Source organism: Micropterus dolomieu, linkage group LG18 (assembly GCF_021292245.1).
Source record: "Micropterus dolomieu isolate WLL.071019.BEF.003 ecotype Adirondacks linkage group LG18, ASM2129224v1, whole genome shotgun sequence".
In the NCBI taxonomy this organism is placed as follows: domain Eukaryota; kingdom Metazoa; phylum Chordata; class Actinopteri; order Centrarchiformes; family Centrarchidae; genus Micropterus; species Micropterus dolomieu.
Genome location: NC_060167.1, coordinates 32,293,004 through 32,319,224, shown reverse-complemented (window position 1 = coordinate 32,319,224; position 26,221 = coordinate 32,293,004). Strand labels below are relative to the sequence as shown.

Here is a 26,221-nt window from a genome sequence, read left to right as displayed (position 1 = left end):
GCTGGTTGGTTGTTCAGAGTTAATGAGTGCTGGTTAGACTGTGCTTGCTCTCAGGCTATGGCCTGGACTAATCCTCACTGTCCTCATGGTGTCACAGTGAATTAAGACTGGTTGGCACAGCTCTATATTTGACACCGTCACCACAAAACCACGTTAGACACACGCTGTCACTCCAAATGTCATCGCTTATATCTTCCTGAAAAGTTAGAGTGTGTGAATGTTTTTACGTGCCTTTGTGTGTGTGTGTGTATTTGCAACAAAGGGACTGCGGAATATATTTAGGAGGGAAAGTTGTGGTCATTTCCTTTCATGTTTGAGTCAGTCCTATTTGACAGCTTTGGGGTTTTACACAGAAGGCAGCTGTTGGCTTTCTGTTGTTTAATGACTGTAATGCATTTTAATTAAAATAATTTTAAGTAGTACACTCTTGCTCCTATAGTAAGGACTCACATGTGATTAACTTTCTAGAGTGTCGATTTTGTTTTTTTGTCTCTTTGCATTTGCCGTTTAGTCCAAACGGTTTTTGGGTGCAATGTTTCAGCACCTTGCATCAGTGCTAAGAAAGTGGAAAAGGAGAGATGGAGGAGAATAGTGGACGAGAATATCAGATGGTTAAGGAGGAGTAGAGCGAAGCCTAAACAGGGTGCACCGTAATGCCGTGCAGCTGTGCCGAGACTCGCAGTTTGGGAGAGCTAGAGTGCGAGCTGATTGGGTTGACAGTTTGTAATCAAAGTTGATTTATTGTTCATTAGTAGTGCATTAGCCCTTTCAGGCAGGGGCGTTATTTGTGCAGTGGCCTGTCAAGGCGAGGGGCTGCCAGCACCTGTCATTTCTAAACCATGACATAGGCAACCAGATATTAGCTGTGTACCCGGAGAGGGGGGCACAGGGGGTAGCCGCCAGAGCCTCACGGCTCGCTGGGATATCCTTTACAGGGACGGTCTTTGCTTTGTACTGGAGCAGGCAGGCAAGACAGAGAGGAGAGACGGGGGAATAGTTTAGCAATGATATAGTGAGCCACCAGCTGCTCTCTGCTGTTATTCCCTGGCTTTCCTGACTAAAACATGTTTTTACATGAAAAAGCCTTTCATTCATTTAAGGGTCGTTTCTTTTCGGAGTATGTGCGTCTCTGTTGCAGATTGGGAGATTAACTCTACACTTGAGATGTCATGTGTTTCAAAGGGTTGAGGTGGTAGGATAATGATGAGATTACATGGTGTAGTGTGTTTTGTGGTGGAAGATCTTTTTCACCACTCATCTCTGTCACGTCCTAAATATTTTTAAAACATTAAGGAAAGTGATGGCATTGACATGTTGTGCATAGAAAATAAGGGTGAATTTCTAGGGTTGTGTGTGGACATTAACGTTTGACATATCCCATATTTTGACTTCATGCTATAAACCTTCAGCTGACCTGCTGCTACTGCTCAATATATATTTGATATAATTTTGTTAATTGGCTGTATACTTTATATGAGTCACATAACACAACAACATGAAGAGTGTCAAGAAGCAACACAATTTGTGGCCCCCTTGTCTGCCGTCATGGAAACAAGGATTAGCTTTGCGTTGCTGGTGTGCAGAGAATAGAAACAATCTGCATGAGGATGTGTCAGCTATTGTCTTTTGACTACAGTTTCATTTGAAAGGGATTTTAGAGGCTGTGATCTTAATTAAATCTCAGCTGACTCAAATAATGCATCTGAAGACGTGCACCGTTGCGTAACCGTGTAGAGCTGGTAAACCATAGATCGGGGCACGCAGTTGACCCCAACTGTGATCGTACGTTTCCGGGAAAGGTGAAAACTGTGGTGTGTAGGATGGTATTTGTCACCCTGAATTTGTAAGCCAGGTTTCAGAACTCAGTTGCCTTGTGGCTGTGAAATACACCCTTACAGGTGTGTTTTGAAAGGTCAAAAAGAGTGATGGACATTGGGCCACATGTCAAAATTTAAGGAAGCATTTAGGGCTTTTTTTTTTTTGTTAAAAAAATGATGTCTCTGTTTGGAAATGCTTACTGCATCAGTGTTACCACTTTAACGCTACCAATATTAATACTGATATTTATTTTGCATGAAATCATCTGGTCATTGATGTTTTATTATAGAATATAATCATAAATCAATAAAATATATTTTCTGAAATGCAAATAGTACATTATGAATGCTGTACTAAAACACGGTAGTGATGCAAAGGATGGTGGGTCTCTGTTCGTGTGTGTGTGTGTGTGTGTGTGTGTGTTGGTGGTGAGGGGGGGGCAGGTGCCCCGTGTGCTCTCCCCTCAGCAGTGGTCACTTGTAGAGGTGGCTGCCTCCAGTGTGGGAAACAGCATCCAGCTCACAGCTGAGCTGTTATTGTTGGGGTGAGAGCTCACTCACTTCACCGTGCAGTTTGTTTGTTTAAACCCGACACTGGACCCAGCTCCGCAGAAACCTGTTTGTTTGTAGTCGAAAAGTTAATTAAAATGCAATCTTAACTTTTGTTTTTACAGTTGCTGCAAATAATTTGAGCCCCAGCCCCCTCACGCATACACCTAATTTAGAATATATATAGTGTATGGTAAATGGAGACGAAATGTGGCCGTGATTATCCTGTTTATCTGAGCTGTAAACATTTTTAAAACAGCTTGATTGTGGATGAGGAGGAAGGAATTAAGGAGGTCTTAACACTCTCAACTCATGTAGGGATGAGTAATCATTTGTCCTTTAAAAAAATTCTGGGATGCAAAATGTGTTCTTTTTAAACAAAACATCTTTTGTAACAGTTTATATATCAAGATATTATTATTAATATTAATAATCAATTCAAAAATCATTTGTATTTTTATTATTACTATTATGGGAAAAGGTTATCGGTGTGAAAATACTGCGTCTGTTTTTTAGAGGGAAATAAATGCTCTCCACCTCAGAGATTTCAATCAACCTGAATGGGTAATGTGGAATTAGTCTTTCCAGTCTTGCCGACGACTAATTATGTTCACACATCACTTAAGTACAATAGCTCCCGTGAAATCCTCATTTCGGCGACATTTTCATGCAGGAGATCATAGTCAGGATGGGAAGTCGTTTCCTTGCGCCACTGCAGGCCAAGGTAAAACAACAGCATCAAACGGACTATGCTCTGTGATTTCTCTAGGGCTTGTTATTTCTTTTTTACTTCTCCATTCCATTTGATGCCCCTCCAAAACAAGATGACCCTGGGGAGCACAAATGAAAATTTGATAATTGTCTTCTTTTTTTCTTTTTCATTTTTTCTTTCAGCCCAGTTGCACCTTTGCAGCCAGTGAAACGCCTGTGCCGGTCTAACTGACATTCACCTCCTTGTCCCTCATTTCCGTTCCTCTTAATTGCCTCAGTGCCGGGGAAAGGGGCTATCTTACAGCCTCGTTCACCTCTACTCCTTTGACCTCTGACTTGTGAATTGGGGGGGTGGGTTGCTTTGGGAGCATCTTCATTAACTCTAAAACAGTGACTGTCTATAATAATGTCATGACATATCCTGATCTTTGACAAGAAGGAATATATTTTGTTTAAAATTGGAAAAAATAACATTTAAATGAATAATTGTTTAATTTGTTAACTGTTTTGTTCTTTATTTAATACAGGTACATTCTTACTCTGTATGGATAGTATGGTTTTGCTGCTCATATACAGTGTGTTATGAGCTGAATGTGCTGTATGTGCTTGTGACAGTTAACATGCCACAGTGTAGAAACGTGCGTGTGTGTGCTTGTGTTTGGCCAACCGGCCTGTGCTGGTATACATTGCCTCCAGTCACTTTGCAGCTGTGTGAGAATGTTCCAGGTTTGAATGTTTATGTATGGGAGGCACCTGGCGAGCACCACACCTTTGTAGAATTCATAAACGTCAGCTATTTCTGGCATCCTCAGAATGTCCTCTTTTTCACACCCTCATATTGGTAGAGTAGATTAGAGCTGGGCTCAGTGGATCCCTCCAGTTATTAGCCCAGTACGAGGCTCCTTTTAGACTATCTTTAGATGGTAATATATTTTTGTGGATCATCTGGAGTCATGATGTTATCCAAGAGATAAGGGAGTGCACCATATGGGAGAGCTCTAAATGGCGACTGGCGTCCTGTGTTTGCGTTAAATGGGCATGATACAGTGGCCAGGGCAATATTTTTCAGTTAAAGTGCTCCCTCCCGCCCTTCCTCTCAATAGGATCCAGTCTTAGGCAGATTTTCACTCCTTCAGCACAGGATTAAATGGTAGTAGTTACATTGATCAATAGGTTAAGAAGCATACAATCCCTCTTGCTGCTAATGACCTCAGTAGTAATGGGTAATAAAATGGGGGTCTGTAATAGCCTCTTGCTGGGGCTGTGCACAGAGGAAGCTGCTCTAGCTGTAGTTACTGTGAGCCAGACACTCCTGACAAGGCGAAGTGTGAAACCATGATGAGATATACACCCAAGGTGTAAAGAATTAAGACAGTTAAATTGAAGGGAATCTCAGTGTAATTTGTAATGAAATTGGCAGCTATTGAGAGCTGGTTAAGTGTGTAAAATCTCTGTGTTAACTTGGAGTTTGCTCTCCCCTTTTTCATATCACACTCTATATAATATGGCATGACAAAATGATTATGCATTTGAAAATAAGACAAAATTTACAGCTTTAACACGGTAGTAAAAAATAGAGCATGACAAGTATGGAGTAGATTTTTAATGCATGCAGTTAAAGTAAAGCTTAAGGGGGGGGGGGCATTATTATTTATCCTCGTTGTGCGTGCGTGGGGGGTAAATGTCATGTTTAGACGGGAACTATATTTCACATCATGTATGGCGCTTGCATGTCAGCAAGACAGGGTTGCTAGGTTGACCTTCAAAATAGTTCATCAAAATTAGCGATGCCCAGAAAAAAAGGACTTCCGTGGATAATGACTGTGAAATTAGGAAATGGGAGGCCGGGGCTATGCAAATGACAGGACAAGTCATGTGCAAAAGTCAAGATGAACTGCATATTAAGACATAATACAGGGGGGAATTAATATTGCATTTTCCTTCTTGCGCTCCTACGCCTGGTGCTGGGGATGAGAAATGTGAAGTGTGTGTTAGTCCTGGGTGGGGCTGAACCTCCTTCCCTCTCTTGGGGCTGGAAGAACGCAGCACAGTGTAGTCTGGCACTGCTCAATAAAGTTAACGGAGAGCATCAAAGCTGGTCTGTCCTATTTGACATCACTGCCCTTTCCTCTGTATTTGCAGTACAAGCTGTTCATTATGACAGCGCTTTGTTTTTGTTATATGCTACGGTGGGGAGAGCCAATAAGGTGATATGCATGCAGGGTGTGCCCCTTAGTTACCGGGCGAGATTTTTAACAGCAAAATTACATTCAGAAATGCATGAAAAATTCAAAGGGTGTCATTAGCTATAAGACGGCCACACAATTTGGGTAACCTTGGTGAAGACAGACTGTCACCCGTTATGTCCTCTCAGCTGCTGACATCAGCCTGAGAGACACAAAGCACATTGTAACACACACATATGCACATCCATACCAACGTAACTGTGCACATACACAAGAGAATGTCGCCTAAACATGTTAACAACTGCAAAGAAGCTGCACTATCAAGTACATCTTAGTTGCTGTTTGTCATCCAAGTGTCAAGGAAAGGAGATTTTAATGGTATTGCACATCATAGTTGTGAGTGGCAGCATCCAGACACACTCGGAGTCCTGTACGCCGCCGGAGCAATTAAGGCACCCTGACAACTGTGGGGGCTCTTTCACTGTCACAACAAATCACTTGTTTTGAGGAGTCATGCTCTCACACCTTTCTACTGGGAGTTAGTTAGAGGCCTGCGTGTTCTTCACCGTGGCCCCTCCTCCAGGCGCTCTACATCTTCACAATAATAGATCGCTGTTGACAGCGTCTCTAATGAAATGTTCTCACATGACATGTCGTGCGTGTGCGATGAGCGAACCGCAGCATTTTTGAGGCAATCTTTCACGTCCTCAGGTATGGCATATTTGCCATGTTGTATACACGGGCGAGCTCTGAGAAGCATCGCGGCCGATGCAGATCATATCAGATGGTGTTGAGGGGTTTTGTGTGAGAGGGGAAGGTCGGAAGATGGAGGTTGGGGTGGATATGCTGGCCATTTACTCCACAGGCATGTTCCACGCCTTGCTGTCTTGTGTCCTTTAGCCCACCTCAGTCTGGTGTGGTGTCATAGCGGTTAGAGGGGTTGAAATGTGTGTGTTTGTGTTTTTGTTGGAGGGCATGTGCAGCTTATAACACATCAATTTGACACTTGATGACGCTATCCCTTCCACCTTCATGTTATTCCATATTTGATCAGAGTTTGATCCTTTCACCTATTGCATGTTGGGATGGGCTTTAGCCCGCACGTGACTATTAACAGGACTAAGAGGGTATAGAGGATGGTTTGCTTTTTGTTTCCTGCAGTAATTCTGTATTGTATCAGTGGATTTTGTTTTACATCTATCTGCTTGTTCTGTGTGTCTGTGCAGGTTCCAGTGTCAGTGGCTATGATGACACCTCAAGTGATAACTCCACAGCAGATGCAGCAGATACTTCAGCAGCAAGTCCTGAGCCCTCAGCAGCTCCAGGTTCTTCTCCAGCAGCAACAGGCCCTCATGTTACAGCAGGTAATGTACACCTGACATTCATGTCATGAATTATTTTGTCAGACAAGGCATAAAATTTTCAAATAGTGGATGTCTCTGTTTGGAGTTTAAAATAAATCTTATGTATAGACAACAGACTGTATATTATTTTTTCCCCAGCCTTAAAGACAACATTCCTCAAAGTATTGAAAATTCTAACAAAACCCAATGCATTTTTTTGCCTTTTCTGCAGCAGCAACTCCAAGAGTTCTACAAAAAGCAGCAGGAACAGCTCCACCTCCAGCTTTTACAGCAGCAGCAGCAGCAGCAGCAGCAGCAACAGCAGCAGCATGCAGGCAGCAAGCAGAGCAAAGAGGTAGGCTGACATCACTCCAACTGCCTGCCAGTACCAAACCCGTTGGCCAGACAGAGCATGGAAGGCATGTGTGCTCCCTCCCTCAATCCCATCTGCTTCCAGACTGTGGTTAAAGCAGAGAGGAGAGGGGGAAAATCAAGTGCACTCATGCTTCTGATTAGCATGTCACTTGCTAGCTAAATGGTAACAACTGACTGATACTGTGCTAAGAACACAGTGTCTCTTTTTCTGAAGCCATCTCCACATTAAATTTATATATTTTATAGAGTCTGAGCCTCAGTCCATTGTTCTAGGGTTTTTTTTTCAAGTAAACAAGTGTCCTATGCAACAAAGAAATGACCGTTCCTGTGAGCCTTGTGTAGGACATAATGAAAGGCAGAAGGGAGAAAGGCAGAAACACGGAGCATATAAATCTGAGAGGCTTTTCTCGGTAATTAACATGGAAATGGCAGAGGAAGAGAAGGCATGTAATTGTGAGATATCAGTGCAGAGAGCGCTCCCAGCTTTGTTGCCTGTGTTGAGATTTTTTTTTTCTCCATCTTTCTTGCTCTCTCTCCTTCGCTCCCTCCAGTACAGCAGGGCTTGCTCATAGGCAGCAGCTTAATGCGTGTTAATGACTGGAGGATACAGGCATCACTGTGGACAAAGCAAATTATTATTGTGCGGTCAGAAGAAGTTCAAAGACAATCTGCACATTTTTGCTCCCGTCCCCAATGAGTTCCATGTTTGGAGAGTAGTGGAAGTATAGAAAATTAAGCCCAATGTTAAAAGCACACCCACACACATATCCACACATGCTCACACTCACACACGTCCGTGTGCTGTCGAAGCTCCCAACTTCAAAGTCGTAGCTCCCTAATTAATGAACCGCGGGCTTCAGTTTGGACAAGTTGTGGCGTGATGCTCCCATAAATCAACATGACAGCAGGGCTCCTCGGCCTCAGATAGGGCCTGTCACCAAGTCGCATCTGATGTAAACACTAGAGGAGCAAGGGAGAAAAGGGTGGTGGGGGGTGGCAATGAGGTGCAATTGATCAGTTGAATGGAGCATGAGAATAAAAGAAAAAACAACTTTTGAAGCATATTATGTATGATCACAGGAAATGGATGCAGCCTCGAGAGGCTCTCCCCCTCTGCCGATGTTTTCTTTCTCTCCCCATCGCTCTCTCTTTTTTCAGACGCATTTCTAGCAGCCATCAAAAGACAGAATAAGAATTACGCAGTGACTCCCCTGTGGCTGCCAGACAATAACCCCCTGTTGTTGCTTTGTGCCTCTTTTATTTTAAAGACATCAAAATTTAGTTTTTCAAAGATCTTTAACTTTATATTTGAAGCTTGACAATAAAGGCCTGCCATTGTCACTCTTTATCATTTGTCAGGGACTGTATTTTTCTCTCCCTCGTGCCACTTCTTGTTAACCTCTTATTTGGTCTATTGGGTCTGGGGTTTTTAATGTGTCTGCATGCTGGGAGCGCACAGGAGCTCCTGTCAGCTGATGGGACCAGAAGAAGAAAAAAATGTGAAGGGGAGAGAGTTAAATTCATTTGCAATACTCGCTTTTTCTTTCTTCCTATTTTTTTCTGAAAAGCCACCCTCCTTTAATTTAGCGTTTTGATGAAAGACATTGTTCCATGTGAAATCCCACCCCCGTAGCACTATTATCTTTGTCTCAGGCTGTCAGGGAGGAGCTGGAGAACACCACTGAAAACCACTGAAGACATGAGAAACTTTTCTCACACCGAAGAGAAAAAAGAACTAGCCACCTTACATAAATAGGACAGATCACAGGCCACCTACTTCCCAAATTTCCCTGAAACCTCTGTGAGATCTCTATCATGTCTCTTTTTTCACTTTTTTCTCACTTTAGTCTTAGCACATTTAGGGTTAGATCACACATGAGCCTGTGTGGTTACTCCTCACTTATGACTCTCTGCTACCACTGTCAAACCGTCTTTTCCCCCTGATTGATCCAATGAGACGACCCTGCTTGCTGTAATAGACCAGGGCAGTCCAGAGCTTTATTTTTAGTGAGTCATTGCAGGGGCAGCAGGCAGGGTGTGGGGCAGGAGGAGGGAGAGGACGGGAAAGGAAGGCCGCTAGACCCTTTTGACAAGCCAAACGGGGGTGGTTGGAGGGGACGCGTTTTATCTGGCTGTTTCAGTAGTTTCAGATCCGCCAGCAAGTGACCTGACAGCCACGTTGCACCGAGACCTTTTTTGTATGCTCTCAATTGTGAGAAGTAAACAAAGTGGTGTATCCTGTGTTTGGTAAAAGGGTGCGGTGCACAGCTTGGCAGCCCCTGCACTGCTTTTAGTGTCCCCTCCTCTCCTCCCACCCGCTTGACAACTGGCCTTGTATACTCATAAACATGCCTAATATCCTGTTGAATCTCAGGCAAGCTTATTTTATCCTTATCTATTAGAAAATGCATAAGGTGTCCTGATAGATTGTGTTGTTTAATTGATAATAAACATTTTGGCGAGTTGACTGTGAATTTCTTGAGAGCAGGGATTGATGAAATGGTTAAAAGTAATCTCTCTCCTTTGTGCCCCTGTTATCTAAATAACATCTCTCATTTGTTTTGACTCATAGGAGATTGGGGATATTAGATCATTTCCTTCTATTTATTATTCTGACTTTGTCTTTTTCTCCTTTCCATTTTCTTCTCTACTGTCATATCACTTTTTCATCCTATCAGAGTTCACACGTTTCACTTACCAGAGCCAACATTTTCCCCCTAACCCCTAAAACAGTGAAGGCACACCAGCTTTCCATTAAAAATTCCTTGATGAAAGAGACGTACCACAGTTAGATCAACAAAACAGCTATCTCTCAGCCAGTCCACAGTATGTGATTGAACAAAGCTTGCTGCGCTGGCTGGGGAAGAGTGTATCCCTGAGCTCAGCGCCATGCCTGGGAGAGTTGTGAGAGTTGCTAGGGTGGTTATTAAGCACTTTGATTTAGTCACACGTTGTTTGCTGAATTATGAATGGCTGTAATTAAATTCCTGTGGCTCTTATTATGAATGATTAACTATGTTGTTTCATTGTTTGTCATTTGCCTCCCGACTCCTCGTTAATTAAGAGAGAGAGAGATGTATATTGTACCTGTCTTAAGTGGGCCCAGGCAAACCCACAGTAAAGGCAACGTTTATGAAAATTACACTGTGCTTTTGTGTGTTAGCGCACGCAAAATTCATTAACTTTGAGTATTATGAATAAATGTGTTACATTTAACAACCTGAACTATGAACTCTGTGGTCTTGAACTTAAAATGTTTTTCTTCAAAGGAATCCAGTAATGTTCAAACCTGAAATTCAGCTTTACATGTTTGCGCTAGCTGTTATGCTTCTATATGCAGTATGTGTGTGTTTACTGATGGTGTTCCTCTCTATCTTTTTGTGTGTGTGTGTGTGTGTGTGTGTGTGTACGCCACCAGCAGCAGGTGTCTGCACAGCAGTTGGCCTTTCAGCAGCAGCTCCTGCAGGTCCAGCAGGTCCAGCAGCAGCATCTGCTCAACCTTCAGAGGCAAGGGCTGCTCACAATCCAGCCTGGACAGACCGGCCTGCCACTGCACTCCCTCACTCAGGGTCAGTACCAGATATCACAACACTGTACTGAACTACTATCCTACAGCTCTTCAAATCCAAACAACATGTCAAAGCAGCAACTCAACTCTTCAACAAAACACTGCAACAAAACTATATCTTTGGATGATCAAACACCTCTTTTTACCTCCGATTTATAATAATATATTTGGAAGTGGTAATATTTATTTGCTGGTGTAAACTGAAGATGGGCCTGCTGTTGAGACCACATTAGAGTTTGAGTTATAACACAAAAACAATGGCGGTTAGGGTTATGCTAACACATCTGTTTATTGATATATTGGTTAGTTGATTTTGTCCTGTTATTATGGGAGTTGTTCCCTGAACATAACTTGTGACTTTGTTTTTATAAAAAGGAAAATTCTACTTAGAAAACTGTTAATAGCATAGAAAGTATCAGTTGTAGTGTAGCAGGATTTTAATCACCTGTCTGTAAAAGGTAAAGATCTAACACATCTAAAATAGTTTTTATGTGAGCTAGTTTTCACTTGAAAGTTTTGGAGTCACATGATCATCATAGAGATGAATGCTGTTTCACTGGCCTTATCCGACCTCTAACAGTTGTGAGAGAAACATTTGAGTTTTTTGGCACACAGATGGTCCTGTTCATACTGATCTCGGCACAAACTATAAGCAGCATCATTGTGACAATATCAGTATTCCAATGGGTCTTCAAATCTTCAAAAATTTCGGAAGTTTTACTTACAAACTATTTTGACATTGCAGCTTATGTAGGTGTATGTCTCTGTACATTCAGAGTAGTCTGATCTGCTAATGTAACTGCTACAATACCTGTACAAATTGACTTAGCCAAAGTGAACAATGCACCACTTCAGTATGTAACCACATACTTTACGTGGTTTCACTGATTCAGGGCACACCTACTGTAAATCCTCACTCAACACTTTTAATTTACTAATTCACTAAATGGCATCTCATGCTCGCTCGTCCAGGACTATTGTTTACAGTGCCATTGCAGTTTGATTCTAGTATGCTACACGTTATTATCATCATAAACCTTAGAAGTAAAGTTACCCCATGGTTCAGAAATGGAGATAGAGTGTGATGTCCTGCTTTGTCCTTGAACTGTCTGTACTGTGTCTGTGATTGGCATCCTGGTGGCAGTCTCCTTCAGCCTGGGCGAAGAGTGGATCTATTGTTCGTAAACTGCCAGTGAACTTGTCATTGTGAAACTGCCTGCTACTTGAAAGTGAGTCAATACTTGTTGTTTGGCCAGGAAGTTTGTTTCTTTATTTACTCTTTTAATATTTTGTTAAGGAGTGGTCGCCTTGTGACAAAGACGCCGTCATAAGGGTTTTAGAACATGACATTGACTATTCATTCCCAGCTAAGACAAACACTTTTGAAATAACAAGATAAGGGCAATAAAAAACGGGAGGGTTAGGGGGGTGCTTAGGTAATAGGCAAACACAAACACGGTTTGTACAGTGGTGTTATTGTTTGGACTGGGTATGGAATCACTCATCCACTCGCACACGATTGCCATGGGCACAGGCGTGGAGCGCTGCTGTGTTGTGAGTGTGCTTTGCTGAATTGCTCTGTGTCAGATGTCTGGCAAACACATTCACACCCTTTGAGTAAAGCATTATATGGGTGATATGGCTAGGTCCTGTACTCTTGATGGATTTCACAACAGCCCCAGAACATCCTGTTTATACTGTGCCATCATCAAATACCTATCTTACCAAGAGAGTAAGTGTGTGAATGCTTTGTTAGGGCTGCACGGTTAATTTCATTACAATAGTGATGTAAATTATTATTTGCTTTAATAGGGAGGATCCATGTATCACACCATGTTCCTAATTTTCTTCCCAAGTTGTACAGAGGAAATATTTATGGGAAGAATCCTGAGTCAGAAAATTATAATTTAAATTTTATGAGGAATCTTCTACACTTAACAATATATTGAAATTAATTCTACTCAAAACTGAGGGGATCATTTCTTAAAAGTGGTGTTTGAATCTCCCCATGTACAGTTAGTGTTTGTTTGTTTGTTACGACCAGTCGAACCTGGTTAGTTTGCCCTTGCAATCCATTGATGGTTAACTCTGTGCCTCCGACAGCTGTTACAACACTTAGGCTAGTGCTTCAGGCCCCCAGTTTGTCTTCCTATTCTACACATTTTCTGCTTGACTGTTTGAAGTTATTGATGACCTTTCTGTTTTCCACATCACTAAACTCTTTCATGCATCAGCGGGCCAGGCCTATGGTGCTCAGATCTAATCTGCAATATTCAGCTAGCAGTTAGTACTGCATCGCAAGTGATGAGTTGATCTGCTCTGTTTGGGTCCCAGTGATTATGGATTCAGACTTGGGGGCAGTAAATTGGCATGACTTATTGACTGATGATTTTTATTTCTTTCATTTCAAAATGTAGATATCAGTATTATTATTTTAAAAAGCCACTGTCATCACCGGCAGTCCTCTGTATCCTATGTGCTGAGACAATGAAAGGGACAAAAGGTTTTCAGATAATAGGTCACCGTAGCAGAGTAATTAAAGAAAACTAGGTGTGCAATCTGCAGTTGTTTTTTAGGTACTACGATGCAGTTTATAGCTCATTTTTGCATCACTCTCCTGCTTTGTTACATTGTTGGCTGAGACAGATTGCAGCCACTTTTTTTCTGGCAAAACGATGGACTGAAGGAATGCGTTTGAATTTCCTTTTCAAAAATTTGATAGCACTAATTAAGTATGAACTTGTAGATAGCAGTTTTGAGTGAAAAACAATTGCTCACATTATCTGGAGTATAATTTGTTTCTCTTGTCGTAAATTCTTGTGACATTAATGTTCAAAGTCTTGGAAGCGGCCAGACGGTATCTGTTATAAATTACAACAATGTGTTTGGGGAGGATATAACTCTCATAAATATAAATTTGATCCACCCCCTTCCCCCCTTCTTACAAAAAGCCTGTCCTCTTGACCTGATAAGTGAGTCAGTGGTTGCTCACACTGCTCAAGTGTGTGTGTGTGTGTGTGTGTGTGTGTGTGTGTGTGTGTGTGTGTGTGTGTGTGTGTGTTTTCATGTTTATGCACGTGTGTGTGTGTGTGTCACAGAGGTGGGCAGTGTTTGTGCACATCCTGGCTAAATCACCCTCCGAGGTTGCTCTGCAAGAGAGTGAGTTCTTGTGCCTGCACAACATCATTTAAGCTGTCTGGGAGAGGCCAGTGGGACAGTGACAAGACAAATTTGTCGGTAATATGAAAGCAAAGAATGTGGAGAGCCATGAAGTGCTCACAGAACAGCAGCACATCAGGGACAGCGGTGGGTAATACGGCTGACCTGTCAGTGATTGATACATCCAGCAGAGGGCTACTGGTAATAGTTCCAGCAGCATTAGGACAGGATATATTTCAGGCCTAAGGGGTGCATATCAGCAGGCCAATGATTACGGCAACATAAACAGGGGTGCAGTAAAGGTCCCAGCCTGACGGAACAATAAACTAATAGCGATGTCACTGTCCCCCCATGGCACCGGGACTGTGTGAGAAGTAACAGCACGGTTTAAAGAGCCCGGAGCGCTGGGGGCCATTTTTTATTTGGGGGATGATGGCCTGCAACTGATGTCATTATGAACCTTAAATCAACTTTCTGCTTGCTTGAACATGGTCACCTGGGTACAGGGGGACAAGGACAGGAAAAGGTTGAAGAGCTCGGCCTGTCTCAGTGCCAGAGCTACCTGCAGAGGTAAAATTGAGTTGGGAGGCCGGTGATCAATCAAGTGTCCCAACAACATACATTTTTTAGAGTGCTTGTCCGTATTTCCCAGTCGTAATGAGTGGAATAGTTGTGTTGAAAAATGGAAAGAGGAAAGATAAACCAATCCAGCATTTAAAGGATGGACAAACTGGAGACCCAAGAAAGAGGATTTACAGATCAATGTCATTATGTGTCCCACAGTAATCAGATGGAGAGAAACTCAATGCATTTTGTTCAAACACAAAATATAATACCCTCTGAGAGATTTGTGCAATGGTATTTAATTGTCATTTATGTGGAATCATGAGCCATAGCTGTTGTTGAGTTTGAAAAGGTTAGGGTTAGATAGGAGCAGAGAGAGGGAAGAGGCGAACAGAGAGCAATAAAACTATGGACTAGATCCAGAAAGAGACAGCCTGGTCCCACTCCGTTACCTCTCTCATCAGACCGGTCTATCCGCTGCGGTTTCATCTGAGTAAACAGTGGTGTCGGGGTCACCAGGACTGCTGGGTAATTGAGCCAGTGCGGGCCGCCCTGTCAAGCACATCGGCTAAAAATACATCGCCCACTGTCACCGGGCACCAAGTGGGGGGAAAATGATTGTTCCCGCTGTCGGAGCGCAGGACACTCGCATCACCAGTGACCTTCCGCTTCCAAACTAGCGATCACAGGGGAAAAAAAGAAACAAAAACAACTTTTGCTCTTAAGTCTCCTTATTTCATCAAACCAACAATGGAGCCTTTGATAATGTAACCGGACGTCAGCAAGCTGTGGATTAGCATGCTGTAACACAGAGCGCAATGTTAAGCATGTTTAGCCTGTCATGGACGTGCACTTCGATTAGGGCACATCAAGGCATTGAAGAGAATAAGATAGAATACAGGCAGGCAGAATAGAGCGAGGGGTGCTGAAATGTTCGAATGAGGAAAGACGCCCCTTGGAACGTGGAAAGGTTATTGATTTGTCCTGTAATCATTTCCTGCTCTTTGATATGCAAACGATCTAGTGTGAATTTACAGCAATCCTATCAGACTCATTTCACAGTTCTTAGCCCCGCGTCTCTCTGGAGTCCTCCGCCTCATTAGGCCAATGTTCTCCATTACCAGCATAATTAAAATCTTTAGTAGCTTATCAAATTAAAAATATTTTTGCTGATCGTATTGAGATCTTCACCTCACAGTTATTTTCCACAACAGGAATAAATTAAGACTAAGCATTTTGCGCACAATGTATTACAATCTGGTGCTTGAAAGGAGCACTTCTGGTATCTATAGAGCTGGTGATGAGAAACCGGCAGGGAGGGGGATCCGGAGAATATAAACCCAACTAGATAAGCATGTGCAAATCATCTTTCATTTGCCAGTACTCATTTTGAGAATGGATTTAATTAATTGTAATGTTAAACGAGCGGTCTTGGCCATTTGCTCTGTGGTTAAATTCACCACACATCCAAGGGCTTCTTTCACCATGCTTAAAACATGTGGCTTATATAAGCACAGATTTGAATACCCAATACAAAGCCACACATCCTCCCCTATTAGATATTTCCGTATGCTATTAAAATCATGGTTACCCAGATGCAGTATGTTTTGACTGAAAATACAAATAGCCAAATATCCTGCATCCATGAAGCTTAATCGTGTTTTACACATCAGCTTTATCCTCATTTGTGCAAAATGAAAGCACAGTAACAGACACACCGTAGATGGACACATATGTATATTGTGTGCCAACAAAGGCTCTCTTCTCTCAGACACAGAAAGTGGGGTGCACAAATACAGCATTATCCTTCTTCATCCCGACTCCGGCCCTGGGTGTCGGGATTGCTGTCACTCATAGGCAGAAAAAACTCATGCACTCTGTAGATGTGTTTCCAGCACACAGAAAAATGTCTTCTGTCTTCAAGGGATTTTTTTTTTTCAAAGGGCTGTGTGAGCTGCAGTGTGCTTGACTTGTTAAATGAGGTTTAAGTCGTCTGTGTCAATTGGAGGCGGTGCAGAGCTTTAAGTATTTTGCACATTAATGCGCTTTTGAGAATATTACCCCAGGGTCCTGTTTCTCAAGGAGGCAGGGGTGGGATGTTTTCTAGTGTTGCTATTGTAAACTTTTTGTTGTGTATGTTCTGCACATCTCTGTTGTTGAGAGAAAATGATGGTGATTATTCAGATTTCATGCCATGTCTGGATGTTAATTATTTACTCTGGGCATGAAATTTGCGTGAATGCCAGGGATTTGTGTATACAAACACGCTTCAGATCACAGGAAAAAATGGGAGGGAGTGAAGGAGGTGGCAGAGATACGGGTGCAGGCAAGAGCTCTCAGTGCATTACCCTGTAGTGGAATATTTTCTAATTAATACTCGGCTTTGTTTACAGGCGCTTTGATTTAATTAAGCGATGAAGAAGAGTTGGATTAGCTGTTAATTGATTTAATTATCCAATTTGTTTGTCTCAGGCATGATTCCAGCAGAGCTGCAGCAACTGTGGAAGGAGGTGACAAATGCTCACGTGAAGGAGGAGCACAACAACAGCAGCAACAACGGCCACCGGGGCCTTGACCTGTCATCCCCGGCCCTGCCAAAGAACCCACTCCTCAACCAGCATGCCTCCACCAACGGGCAGTACATGAGTCACAAGAGAGAAGGGTGAGTCCCTCCCTCTGCAAGGTCTTTTAGATATTTCTAGTTTTCACTTCTTTTATTTGCATGTGTCTTACATCTTTTGTGTGCTCTCACAATGAGAACATGGGTCAGCGAAGACACACAAGCTTAAAATTAAGTTTTTCAAAGCACTGTTCCTTATGTCACCTACAACTGGTAATTAAACTGGTGAAATAGTCTTCACTGCCATCATTGTGTAAAGCAAACAGAAGGCCCATGTGACATATATTCCCATTTAAAATAGCAATTTCTCACAGGGCCTCGGTTGATGGAAGTGTCCCTATAGGTTTTGCATAGAGATTACTATTAATTTATAGTAAGGCCACTTTTCTATGTGTCTGGATGCAGCTGGGGAACACCTGGAAGGAATACAGGGATTTGGAGAAATGTGCAGGCAGTCAAAATGGGATCACTAAACTATTAATAAAGGGGTCAGGGTATTGACCCCCTTCTGCTATTGTTTTAATTGCACATTGGGAAGTGCAGCTGGGACGTCAGTTGGATTTCCTTGAAAACATTTAGGTTACCAGTATCTTTTCTAAAAGAAAAAAACACGTCTTGCATACTGGGAACTTGTTGACATGTAGAATCGGCCTGATCACCACCTGCCAGTACAGGAATAAAAAAAACATAAGAACAACAAGCTATTATATGCTAGAAAAAACAAACCCTGGGTGTATCATATTTTCAAAACCAGGATGAATCATGTATGAAATGTGTTTGCCCTCTGAGCTATGTCTGTGTCTTTAAGGAAGGAATTAATTTGGCATCTTACACATTTGCTTGTTTTCTTGCACCAAAAGCCTGATCTTTGAACTGCTAGTGAGGAGCCTCCAGGCACCATGAGCTCACTGCATAACATCTGACTTGTGTTTCAGTGATCAAAACCTACGCGTCATTATGAAAGCAATGCAGATGAAGACATGTTTAGCACAGTAAACCAGCAGGCCGTTGGAGGTGAATCGGGGCTGCTGGGGGGAGCGCAGAGAGGATCTGAGTGACTTTGAGAGGAAATACTATGATTCACTGATGGAGAGATACAAATGGAAAGCAGCTATTTCTTTTCATGCAGTGGTATCGGTTTTAAAGAGATTAATATTACCGTTTTTTTACAGACTTATCCTCTTTAGTGTGTTTCAAAGTTATCTTCCAGCACAGACACTAGAGAAAAATCAAATAACAAATGGGCATTAGTTGCTCCCACAGTTGACAGTATCCACAGGCTTCCAGTCCTTCATCCAGTGTCTGGCTGAATGTCTGTTTTTGTGTAGTTAAAGACAAATCGCAGGGGAGGATATTGACTCGCTCACTCCATCACACTTTGTCGCAAGCGAGCAAACAAGGTGAACATCGATGGCAGGAAAAGGCAAGAACCAGCCTCAGCTGAGGGCTCCATGAAACATCGGAGAAGACATAACGCAAGAGCTGGCAGCCCCTCTGCCTCGCGCTGACTTTCAGAGATTAAAGAAGATGTCAACAGCAGTTTAACACAAGCTTAAGTGAAGAAGGCAGTCTCAGTCTGAATATTCTCGCAGTATCTTAGATCTGTCAGAAAACCAAGCAGGTGATTCTCATCCAGCCTATCTGCTTGAGGAAGCTGTGGATTACCTACCCAGAGTTTCAGTGTGAAATTACTAAGAATAGACGACTGATACAAAAGTGAACACAAAACATTCCTTATTAAATGCTGAATGATGCTAATTTAGATTCACACCACCAATAATCCTTTCTTGTGTTCATTTTGGAATCGCACAACTATCAAGAGCATTGTTCCTCTCTTTTGATGATGCAGACTCAATTCTAATCAGACTCCATGGTAAGAAAAATGAAATATTATTAAGTATGATTATTCTAAGCAAGGCTCTGAGAAAACGTCTGCGTTATAATCCAGGGATTTGAATAATCAGGTTGAAGATAATGGGCTGGGCCGGCTTGGGTGTAAATAGAGAGCATCCACTCATCCTCCCAGTGCTGAACTTAATGAACTTTTAATTGATGCGGTTTTGCAAGTCCTTTTGTCATGCAACAGAAACAAGCCTCTCTGCTGATGGGCCTGTTTTCCCGACTGGCTTCAGATTGGTTTACAGCAGGCCCTAAGTACCATGTAGTTAGTTTCATGTGTCATATAAAATCTGCCCAGGCACAACGACGCCTGCAACTAAAACCTTAAGTGCATCCACAGGAATCACTCACCGGCTTTGCACTTCCGTCTTAAGGAAGGAGGAGAAATTCAATCACTGCCGGCTTGACACACCAAAGATGAGGCACGTGTTCCTGCTTTTACTTGTCTCAAAGATCACTCTAGCAAGGCAGGCTGGGATTTCTGTTTGACTGGATAACATCCCTGATATGACCAGGTCCTGAGTCACTCAATCTGTCAGCCTGTGTTGTTCCCAGCCCACAATCTGTGATGCATAGATTGAGATATACCCCTGTGAGCCGGGTCATCTTTATTCAATGATTTGCTTATTTAAATGAAATGTGCTTGATCTGTATCTGACACAAATTCCCAATACAATGCTGCATCAGCTTTGTAAGGGGGAGCATCCTCACAAAGCGCTTGGCCCACTTTACTTCCCAACAACCATCAGTAACCACAGCTCGGGGACTGTAACACAGCAATCTGTTAAGGAGATAAATAATCAGATTTGGCACAGAACTCACATCACTCCTGCCTTTCATTTGTCTTACACCAGAATAAAAGATAATTAAATCATTTAGGGTAAACCATGCAGTGGCACAGAGACAGGAGGAAAGGATCGAGTTTAGGGCCTAGAGAGTTAAAAAGTGGGGAGGGTAGCGGGTATGGGTGGAGGACGGAGGGGGAGGACACAAGGGAATAGGCTAACATTAGAACCAACAGTGAGTGTTGTGATTGGCTTCACACACTGTGGCCAGACTCTGACCTAGCATGGTGGACATCAATCTTCCCACTTTTGCTGATAGATTGAGTCCATCAGCACACGATGCCATAGATCATGACTTGTTTATGGCCCAAAGCATCTCATCAAAAGAAGCGAGCTAGAAAACAACTGGCTAGCAGCTGTCAAAGTCATCTTAGTGTGCAGTTCCTCCTGTCTGTGTACACATAAACACAGCGCAACACCTGGAAGGTTCGCACACTTTCTGTCCGGGTCTATAGGCACTTTAATGTTCCTTCTCCTCTAAAGAGAGCTGATGACACAGTTTTCCTCATCGCTGTTACAAGATCATTAGAGTGTTCTTCCCCCGGGCTGCCTGACAATAATATCATCCTGACAGACCTGTCGTGGGTGCAAGTCAAATTTAACGCAACGCAGGGAACTGCTACACAGTTTCCTTTTTTTCCCCCCTTCAACGTGTTCTCAAATGGGAGAAAACTCCATGAATCCTACACTCTTCTCCTATTACACTAATGTAGCTCATTTGGTGTAAATTCTGTCATTTACTACTGTTTAGCCATCCACCGTTTAAAAGGGCTCTTCTGCCGCCAGCCCCTTACAACGCATTGTGCTCACTGATTCCCAGCGCACTCCACATTTCAATATCTTATTAATACAGAATTAACCAACAAGCCTGCTCGCAAAGAATTAAAAAAGGATCCCTTTAAATTAAAAACCAGCGTTACCTTCACCAGTCCACACATTTCCTTGTTAAAAACTCATTATAATAGGTCTTCCGCCATCTATTTATTAGCTGTATCAAAACAGAGGTCTTAATGTGAATGCATAATTCATAATTGAATAAAAAAAATTCTGACTTTTGAAAGGGGGGAGAAAAAAAGCTGCTAACTACATTCAGGAATGCTTGACTGCTTCCTAATTGCAATGCAATTATCACATGTTATGAACAATGTGAACTCTGAAGCAAGTAATTATAACACAAGGAAACCTGCGACGACCTTAAAAATTTCCTACTTGAGGTACAGCTTTACTAACATTGATACAAATGAGATTTTAATCTGAACATCAGCTTGTTTAATCCTGCAAAATTGGCACACCATGGTTAGATTACTTTCTTTTTTTACTAATTCATTTTTACATCAATTTTTAAATCATAGCAGGCGGATGATTGGCTAAGCAATGCAAGATGTTATTTTCAGTATTTGTTTTTCCTCTCTATCCTTAAAGACATCCCCTGAAGTAGTTGTATTAGACATGATCTCTTATTGAATATATGAATGAGATTTTAGTAGTTGGAGTTATTCCCACATGGCAACACAGCAGTTTGTGGTGTAATGAATCTCCCTATCTGGCTTGTTGTCTTAGAGAGCAGGGATCAGACTGGAGGAGAAGCAGCAGCGTTGCGCTCACGAGCCACCAGAAGCACAGGTGGTAGCGATATAGGCCAGTCCCCCAGGCTCTTGTAGCTGAAAGTTGTGTGTCTTGTATAGCGCCTGTATCCATATGGCTGCCTGTCTCGCTCTCTTAGCAGACACTGCCTCCACACAGGCCGCTTTCTCTCAACGCTGAATGTGGTTAGCTGTGATTCTACGCCTCTTGCCATATGGAAGATGTTGTAAAGTTTGTTTTTCAGGGATGTTCCCGCTATTTAGACTGATTGTACGAAGCCATACGCTCCCCATAGATGCGTGCTTGTCAGCCCCTTGTGACATGGATTGGTCAGTAGATAAATTGATTCCAGGCGGGGATGTTTACAGTTTGTGTGAAAGTGCCTGATGCTTTTGGGGGTTTCATGTTGTGGTACACGCTCCTCCTGGTGTGCTCTGGGACATGATGCAGCAGGCACCGCAGGAAAAGCAGTGATTGAGGGAGCCCCCTAGCAGTCTTGATCAAAGTGAATAGCAACATGGCTCAGTGATAAATAATTACATATTGATTTGGTTGTGCTTTCACACCATGAGTAACCACTTTTAAGAGAAGAACAAGCAGAGATCACAAAGGTCTCTACACAGACCAAGGTTCACAGATCAAGTTGAAGTCAACGTTTTCATGTGGAAACAACATACAATACACACAGGCAGGTACTAACCGGCTTAAAAGAAGAAACCATGTTCTGTTACCCCTCGTCAAGTAATATGACCACAGGCCTGTAACTGTGATTGTGTTCCAGAAAATCTGTTGTTATTATTAACCGTCTCTCTTTCTGTAAATTTCTCTTTTAGATCCACACTAGAAGAACCTTCCCACCACAGCCACCCTCTCTATGGTCATGGGGTTTGCAAGTGGCCTGGATGTGAGGCAGTGTTTGATGATTTCCAGTCATTCCTCAAGTAAGTAAAAGTCGTAGTCAGAGGTGCGTTTCTATCACAAATTGTTTGTACTGGTGTTGGGTCGAGTACAAGTTTTGTGACCCCCGGCGACTCAGAGGCACCACATGTGTAGCTGGTCGTTATTCCTGAGTGTGGGCGCTTGGGTTGGCACTCTCTTGACAAGGGTACTGTGGCGGGGTCTCCTTCTGAGAACGGCATGGGCCTCTAATTCCTGTGATAAGTGCAGTTCCCATGGTGACAGGAGCCGTTTTTCCCAAACAAACAACGGTAGGATGTTTATCTGTGGCAGCCCTCACTTAGGGCGCTCTGCATGTTTGCCCTTGTCGCTGGACAAGGGGATTGTCTTTGACTGCCTTTCTCTGCTCTTTCTGTCTTTTCTCAGTGGTTTATTTGTCTTTCCCTCTGCTTTCTCATGCTTTACTTCTTTTCCTCGTTTTTTTGGTTTAGTGTGTTGCGTATTTTATCTAAGGCGCACACCTCAACACCATGTTAAAATGAGCCATGTATACTGTACTGTAAAGAGCTCCAGCTAATTCAGCATCACCTGCTGTGTAGCATCTTTCCACTGTGAACTGTGTAACAGGTTTGACCCTGTCCAGCCTGACACAGGCCTTTGTTTTGCACCATGCTTCCCCATCTGAGTCAGAACCCTGGTTTACTAATCAGCCCTGTGTGCAGCGCGCTCTAGGTAATCCAACACATAACAGCGCCATGGTTACGGAGAGGACGAAAACATCTGCATTGTGGCAGTAGATCAATGGCTCACTGTCACCCTGGATTAGTCGCACTTTAAACAAGATATGACACAGTTTCATTATCCTAAAACAAGCACTCAGCGAACACACAGTTTCCTCACATACACAGGAGAGAAAGGTGCCTCGGAGAGACACCTCACAGGCAGCTGAAAGTTTTGACTGCCTTCATCAACATTTTGAATCCTCTTTTCGTTTTTCGATCGTTTACTTAAATCCACTTCGATTGCAGTTTGCTTTAGAAAAGCTAATCACACTAGATTGTTTGGTAGCACAGTACCGTTTCTGTGCAAGATGAAAACATAGGCAATTATATATTTTTATTTTTATTAAATAAACTTCCTTGACACGTAGTTATTAAACTATGTATTGCACACCCACACTTTCACACTTAGACACATATTTCAGCTTTGGGAGTGTCCCCTTAAATCCATCACTATTTATTGTATTCTGACATTGCCTCACCCTTTGTTTATAGTAGAGAGGGGAATTAAATTCAGTGTACCCGGTAGAGCTCTCCCTTCAAATGTCTCTAAGTGCACTCTGCTATGTTTTTACAAGTGTTTTTATCATGGCAACATCTTGTTTACTTTAGTTGCCTGCTCAAACTGCTTGGAACATGTTAAGAAAACATTTGGGGAGAGTCTCCACAAAGCTGCCTTTGTTTAACAGCAGGCAAGAGTACGAGCAGCTCACTGAGGTGTTAACTCTCAAACCCTTAAGCACTTCCACATGAAACCCAGCAACTAATACTGTGGGCCTCAAAAAACAATCAAAAATATAAATGAAGAATACACCAGGCAGTTCTCTCCAAAGGTTGGGGGAAATGTTGAAAATAAAAGTGAAGGGGTGTGTGTGTGTGTGTGTGTGTGTGTGTGTGTGTGTGTGTGTGTGTGTGTGTGTAGTCAGCAGAACACAGTGTACTGTGTACCAGTGAGAAAGAAAGGTGAGGAGGACTCTAACGTCAACCAGATTTTAGCTCCACATGCCAACATTAACAACTAACACCGGACTGAAATGTTGTTTTAAACTGTGTGTGTATCTTTTAAAGAAAACATTACATACCTACACGCACTGTCTTGATAAATACAAAGCACCAAATCCCTGTTCCTGTTTTCGGGTTCAGCACACAGAAGGGCAGGGTGGGGTTCATAGCGGAGCCTGGTGTTTTTATGAGGTTCAAGACCCTTCTCTTCGATGTCCAGTCAGAGGTCAGAACCAGTGAAACACTGCAGTGCCCTCTAGTGCTGCACTGTCTGCCTGCTGAAACCACAAAGACTCATCTCTCACACCTCAAGATAACATAGTAAATGTTTTGTAAGTTATGCAGCCTTGTACCACTGAACAAAAAACACAAATAAGCCAAACATAAAATAATGTAAAATAAAATAAGAATAAGATATGTTAAAAAAACTGAAGAAGAAGATTAAATAAATGATTTTAATACTAAATACTACATTTAATACTTAATAATACATAATACTGTATATAATTAAATAATTAGAAATGTGCATAAACAAGTTTTAATACATTTTAAATGTAACTACTACTGTAAAGATGTGTGATTTAATTTAAATTCCACCAATCAGTGAAAATGAAAAACCTTCCTCAGAGACAGGCTTAAGCTCTGGGTCCAGTCTACATAATCAGCAATTGTAAAAAAAAAAAAATACAAAAAATAGTAGGCAAACTAACTGATATGTAAAAAGCACACTGTTACGGGAATGTCTATTTAACTTGTTTTATTGTGGCAATTTACATTAGGGACTGTCATCCTGCCAGAGAGCTTTTAAAAGTGGCTTCATTTGAAGTCCAGAAAGTGACACATGCCAACGTTCATAGTCTCTCTCGATGTCAATTCCCTGTATCCCCTGCTCCCGTGTCCAGACACTCCTCTCAAGGCTGCATTAGGGCCATTTGAATATTTCATTTCCTATTAATTATGCACTGTGACTCTCCATGTCATTAGAAGAAATAAAGTGGAATGTAACAAAGGATGAAAAGAAGCAGGGCACATGTCTCCTATGAACAGAGAAATTCCAAAGCTGCTCACGTAGGCCACCCTTCATTGAAAATTCAGTCTGTGCCAGTTAAATTGAAGTTGAAACGTCTTTACCTATTATTTTCTTCTTTGAAATCTAGTAAGATGTCCTGAAATGTTTACCAGTTTCATTTTCCGACCTACTTAATTAAATGGGCATTTATTTGACTCAAACAAATGGAAAGCCCAGAGAAGTCTGAATTGATTTCAGCACAGAGGGTTATTGCCCACGCTTTCTTTAAATATGCCTTTTTAATTTCTTTTTCTCGCCATAATAATTAACTTCAAGTGCTGAATGTATATCACAGTCATTTTGAAAAATGTATTATCAAAACACAATAGGAGGGCCTGAATGAGAGAAGAGACCACATTTCCTCTAAAGATTTAAATCATTCACCTCAAGGTTGAAAATACCGGAGCTGAACAGAAACCTTCACATTTCAAGCAGAGCACTATCAATTTTCCTTCCCTTCACATGTGTCTGTTTTCTGAGTGTCTGTGTGGTGTTTAATGCACAAATGGGTTGCTTGTACATAAAGAAATGGCATCAAATTTATCGGGCTATCATAACGCCAGTGCTGCCACTGTCCCTTCATAGGTTGACTCTGGCTATTTTTGATTTGCAGTAAATGACAGAAAAAGTGCATTTGAAAAGGCGGGCACGTTGCACGCCCCTCTCCCATCTGCCGCCGCCGCCACTGTGTGCACACAGACATGCCTGGTGACAGTGACCTACATGGTCACCGAAGATGTGATATAATTTATGATATATATAATATATTGGATCCATTAGCGAGCATAATGAAGTAGTGAAATGAAAGGGTATTTGTGAAATCAGTTCAAACATCCTGCTCGGATTATGATTAAATGATTAATGAAATGCCCCTGCATAAGCATTTTCAAACAGTAATTCATGCGGCGGCTGATAAAATTCCTCCAATCATATTTCCTTCACTCGTGAACCTTATCTCCACCATTTTATATAAATCACAGAAAAAACCCTGTCTGCTACATGGCGAGCTACTTATTTAGATTAGTTATAAACGTAGAGGAAAAGAGAACATCTTCCCTGTGTAAAATAATCATGCATAATTAGATCCATAATTCAAGTTTGTGACAGATCCCATCTCCTCGTCCTGTTGTCCTCTGCATTTGGTCTGGCTTTATTTGAATTCTCTTAATTTTAATGGCACAATTAACAGAAAAAACACCAAAAAGGGAAAATACAACAAGGATTAAAGGGAAGCTGGAATGAGAAGAAATGGTA

At 42.1% G+C, this 26,221-nt stretch overlaps 1 protein-coding gene across 16 annotated transcripts in view; it reads left to right on the top strand.

The window, feature by feature from the left end:
• The window catches only part of foxp1b (forkhead box P1b), a 150,462-nt gene that overhangs the window by 109,286 nt on the left and 14,955 nt on the right, over positions 1–26,221 (top strand). For 11 of the 16 annotated variants that reach the window (XR_006829119.1, XM_046076244.1, XM_046076255.1 and 8 more), the window contains 5 exons: positions 6,490–6,627; positions 6,839–6,961; positions 10,400–10,550; positions 16,745–16,934; positions 22,054–22,161. Coding sequence is in view for 15 of the 16 variants with exons in the window: in XM_046076244.1 (XP_045932200.1) it covers positions 6,490–6,627; positions 6,839–6,961; positions 10,400–10,550; positions 16,745–16,934; positions 22,054–22,161 (710 nt within the window). In the remaining variant the exon portion in view is untranslated. The remainder of the gene's footprint in view (positions 1–6,489; positions 6,628–6,838; positions 6,962–10,399; positions 10,551–16,744; positions 16,935–22,053; positions 22,162–26,221) is intronic. The other 5 variants (XM_046076250.1, XM_046076258.1, XM_046076251.1 and 2 more) reach the window with 3 other exon arrangements.